Genomic DNA, 5,310 nt, shown 5'->3' with positions numbered 1-5,310 from the left:
ACCATTTGTGTTAGGGTGCTGAGAGCCAACGCCTCGTCAATCTTCAAACGCTTCGCCCTCGTTAAGACTGGATTACCAGCAGGAGGGGGCGTGACAAGTTTTGGATACTTGGTCTCAAGAGCAGGCAGACAAAGAAAACCCATTGGTGGAGTCTCCGTCTCCGTACTGAGAAAAGGCGTTCAGGTAAGACCAACGCCCCCTCTCTAAGTTGGTGTGATAGTGGATGGAAATTAATCAAAGAAAGAACCAACCTAGAACTAAGAAGAAATTTCCTGACAGGGAAAACAATCGGTAGAATGACTTGCCTCCAGAAGTTGTGGGTGCTCTAACAGTGGAGGTTTTTAAAAAGAGATTGGGCAGCGATTTGTCTGAAATGGTATGGGGCTTCCTGCTTGAGCAGGGGGTTGGACTAGAAGACCTCCAAGGTCCCTCCCAACTCTGTTATTCTGACCCTGATAAAAACAGATCTGTTATCATTCATTGCTTTTGTTGTGGCTCCGAACAGCTTTCTCTTATTTTTGCTCATGGTTAATACTGCTGCATAATTCAATTTGGAAAGAATCTGGTCTTTAAAAGCTATAGTTAGATTTAGTTTGCTGCCAAGATTTGCTTATACTTGAATCTCTGGTTCCATAAAAATTCCAAAGGTTTTAGTTTGCCCACTTCATATATTCCAAAACCCAAATAGTTTCCTCCCTGCTCTTTTAAAGTGGTAAAATCAATATATCCTAAAACGGCATTTCAAAACTAGATTTCTCAAACTGGGCTTGCTAAAAGCTTACTGTGGTATTTCCAGCTTTATGTAAACTAAAAAAATGCACATAATGCATCATTCCTTTCCTGAGAAAAAAATACTGATAGATATCTTACATTGAATTTTTTCATAGTTATAAAAATACACTTTTACTCTTATTATAATGCTGTATATTGAAGAGGCAATACAGCACTATTAGAAAAGCAATTGAAATTACATATACATGGGTGAGTATGCACATGCATAGTCATGAAATATTTTTCATTTAATCAATTATTTTTTGTGGCAATAAATCAAAACCCAAATTTGTAAGAAGTAATGAAAATATCCCAAGTTCCTTTACTTTCACTCCTAAAGAATCCTTCAGAGAATTAAATTGCCAGCCTCCAATAAAACCAGTATCAAACTGGAGAGCCAGTTTAGTCTAGTATTTAAGACACCAGGGTAGAAATTGGGAGACCATGAGTTCAAGTCCTGCCTTAGCCATGAAAGCCAACTGGGTGGCTTTAGACCAGTCACTCTCTCTCTGCCCAACCCATCTCACAGAGTTGTTGTAGTAGGGAAAACGGGAGAAAGAAGGTGTATTAGATATGTTCACCACCTTGAGTTATTTGTAAAAATAATAAAAGTGGGGTGCAAATAAATAAAATCAGTTCAGATATCTGGAGGCATATTACATTGCAACAACTAAATTAGACTGCTAAAAAAGTGGGTGGGTGGAGGGGAGGAATATAGTACTTTATATATTCTCATTCGGCATCCCTCTGACAATTTTTTCTTCATCCTTTTCTGTTGTTCCTAATGGCCTCATACAGTATTTTTTGGATGAGTAATGCATATCTAGTTGCACTGGTCTCATTCAGTATGAGTTTTGATCATCCCTTTCTTGCTGCACGCACAGTTTCTTCCACAGTACTGTTTTTGCTCTCTTTCCAGCAGTGTTCTCTTCCTGGAGCAGCTGGTAAAGAATAATTGAGTAAAACTGTAATATGCTTTTCTTATAAAACATACATAATTGAAGAAGTAACATACATTAAAAGTCTCAAAAGTTACTTAATGTAGAGTCTCAATGTTCCTAGCTTTAAAACTGAGTTTAAGCATGCTGATTACATTTTAAGCTTGCTACCCTTAAAAATAGCATTTGTAATAAAATATCATGGACTTTATCACTGTACTGGCCATATGTGGGGATGAATTTGATGGTGATATTCTTCTTGCTACATATAGTTTACTTGCCTGTGACTTAGGTCAGTGTTCTCAATTTGAGAGAGTCTTGCCTTCATTTGTCTACAGTTTGGTGTAGAAGTTAAAGACATCACACTAGAAACTGGGAGACAGAGAGTTCTGGTCCTGCCTTAGGCATGAAGCCAACTGAATGACTTTGGGCAAGTCATTGACTCTCAGCCCTAGGAAGAAGGCCGTGGTAAATGTTTTCTGAAAATCTTTCCAAGAAAACTACAGAAAACTAGCGCAAGCAGTCTCCAGAAGTCAGTGCTGACTCAAGATACGTACACGCACATAGACACACATTCATGGACTGCAGAGTCTAGAATTCCAAGATAGGATGGCTATTTGTGAGAATTCTGGATGTTAAAGGACACACTATCTGCAGGACTGGAAAAAGATGCAAAGGGTAATAAGTTCTAATCTCTGAGCCAGGGTTTTTTTGGGGGGGGCAGGGCAAAGGGGGTATATTTTATGTAGTTACCATAGATCCATATTGTAGTAAGTTTTAGAAAACAGATCAATGTAGGCTTGAAAGCTTTGCTTCATATGTCAAAGATGGAATGTGATTAGAGATATAAGACAGATATATGCAGATTCCATTTTACTTTACCTATTGATATCTCCTTTTCCTTAATTGTATGCAACTATATGCATGAAGGGGAAGGAGGTGGCAATCACTCATGGAAAGAAAAGGAATATATTCTGTTTATACTTAGGAATACAGGAGTGCCAAGTCTGGACAGAATTTGCTGGTTCCTCTGTGTGTGGCAAAAGGTTTTTAACTTCTATGCTAACAAAAGCTTTTAGTAAAACATCTGTTAACGATAAATATAAGAAAAGAGAAGAAAACTTTAAGTACTGCAAGGGACACAAAACAGCCATAATCATGAATGATGATGTGATACTTTCATCACATATAAAAATAATATGTAAATATTAGGTAAAAGTAATCACATATAATATTTTAGTGATATTTTCTTATGTTGAAAAATGCTGGGTAGTTTTCAATTTATGACCAATCATGTAATGACAGTTCAAAGTTGTGACAGTCTCTGACAAAGTAGCCTCATTACCCCTATCAGGCCTTTGGCAGTCAGCACACAATTACGATCAGTTGTAGTGTCCTGTGATCACAAGTTCACGATTTGCAACCTGTTTTGGGCAATTTCTGGCAAAAATGTCCATTGGGAAAGCTGGATTCACTTAATGACCATGTAAAATTGGTTGTAACATTTGGTCCAACAAGTTATGATGGAAATTCCACTCCCAACTTTGGTTGTAATTCGAGGACTACATGTACATATAAAACAATATTGGGCAATCTCTATAAATAATAAAGAAATGAAATGAATGCTACAATTGTAAACTCCTTATATAAAGGAGTTCTTTCTGGCTTTTCCTATAGTCAGTAATACAGTTAGCTAGGCCAGATCCAGAAGAGAAAAATACATGCACTCCAGTCTAGTAGATTTTCTGCTCCTGCTCAACTGTTGACTTGCAATGGTTTGAACAATATTGTATCTTCAATATGTGGGTTAGTTAAATATGTGTTGTTAAAGCAGCCCCTAAATTTCTAATTCTCAGTATATTGTCGTTAAGCTATCAAATTACAAATGAATTAATAAAGAAATAAAAATCTTAGTTGCTGTGGGATGCCTAACTTTTTTTGTTTTTGTTTTTGCTCTTGAAATTGAATCACTTTTAGTACTAGATCCCATTCAGCAACATCATTACAACATTTAAAAACTACAAATTGAATTTCTAAATGCTTGATTGAAGGAATTTATGAATGTATCGGTTGGATGGATAATATGTATGCTGCATCTTCTTTCCTTTTCTCATTTGAGAGCATTTATATTTATTTCTAATTATAATTTCTGTTCTTATTAAATACAGGACAGCACAATTATCTCTGTGCTGGAAGAAATGATTGTATTATTGATAAAATTCGGAGAAAGAACTGCCCTGCTTGTCGCTACCGGAAATGTCTTCAAGCTGGGATGAACCTTGAAGGTAAATTCTAATACTTTCTTTTGTTACTGTTCAGATAGGAGTAGGATTGTAGGCATTGTTCTCTTTCTACTTGAATTTTTAAATCAGGTACATGCTGCGTACATTGCTTTAGTCGTATCTGTTGCTGTTTATGAATTCTTCACCAAAGTCCACTTATATAATTTATATGTATTGGGTTTTCATAGTTCAGACATTCATGCATCATATGTTGAACTTTAGGATACTGCATATTTGTCAAACGTAGGTACAGTATCATTAGTCTTTAGCCCCTATTCAGATTTAACAACTGTTTCCAAGAATAATACATGAAGGTGCTTAACCTAATGACTGCAGTGATCGAATGTTTAGAATGTATATTTATTACTACTTATATTAGTCATATGTCTACATTCTTGATAGAACTGGATATTTTTTCTGCATTCATAATCTAAACCTTTCGTCTCCATATTGTGTACTGAGTTCTCTTTCTATGCTAAACAATTGTAGCCTGATTTTCTGTGTATGTAAATTGCTAATGTTAAGGATGTGCACCAGCTACGAGCTTCAGACATTATTTAGTGATTTAAGAAATAGCTTAATTCAACAAAACCTAATTGAAAGACCCCAAATTCAGCTTAAGAGTAAAGTCGTACAACAGCCTCTTTGTTATTATTAATTGAATTACAGAAACAACAGCTACTTTTATGAGGGGATGATAGATAGGTTAATGGATGGTTGTTTTAACTGTTTCAGTTTGGGTTTCCTGTAAAAGAGAACTGCAGATAACAGATCTAGATTATCACTGACTGGTCTGTAAGTTACCTTGTTTTGAGAAAGTTGTTGAAAAAATGGCTTAGACTATAGTTACAGTTATGGATGAAAGAGATTACCTGGATCCCTTTCAATTAGATTTCAAGGCTAGTGTTGGATTGATGCCACATTGGTGACTCCTGTTGAGGAGTTTTGGCTGAATTAGGATACGGAGTCTTTTGGACTTATTTATTTATTATTTTATTTATTTTATTTTTAACATTTATACCCCGCCCTTCTCCCGAGGGACTCAGGGCGGCTTACAGGTAAATAAAAACAGTACAATACAATAAATATCTCTAAAAGCCAAATTAAAATATATATTAAGTAACCTGTATTAAATTTAATATTATAAAATCCCTTTAAAATCCCTATAAAATCCCCCCCTAGGCCAATCCCGCTTGATGGAAAAGCCATGTCTTGAGGGCACGGCGGAAGGAGGGGAGATCCGGAATAATCCGGATCTCTGGGGGGAGTTCGTTCCACAGGGTGGGGGCTCCCACAGAGAAGGCCCTCCCCCTGGGGGT

General features: G+C 36.4%; 1 protein-coding gene across 1 annotated transcript in view; it reads left to right on the top strand.

Annotated features, from left to right (window-relative positions):
• Positions 1 to 5,310, top strand: part of NR3C1 (nuclear receptor subfamily 3 group C member 1) — an 89,444-nt gene that overhangs the window by 53,814 nt on the left and 30,320 nt on the right. Inside the window, exon 4 of the mRNA XM_015830544.1 lies at positions 3,878 to 3,994. Within this exon, the coding sequence (XP_015686030.1) occupies positions 3,878 to 3,994 (117 nt within the window). The remainder of the gene's footprint in view (positions 1 to 3,877; positions 3,995 to 5,310) is intronic.

This window comes from Protobothrops mucrosquamatus, unplaced genomic scaffold (assembly GCF_001527695.2).
Source record: "Protobothrops mucrosquamatus isolate PMUCROS unplaced genomic scaffold, P.Mucros_1.0 scaffold_245, whole genome shotgun sequence".
In the NCBI taxonomy this organism is placed as follows: domain Eukaryota; kingdom Metazoa; phylum Chordata; class Lepidosauria; order Squamata; family Viperidae; genus Protobothrops; species Protobothrops mucrosquamatus.
This window is presented reverse-complemented; position numbering and strand designations above follow the sequence as displayed.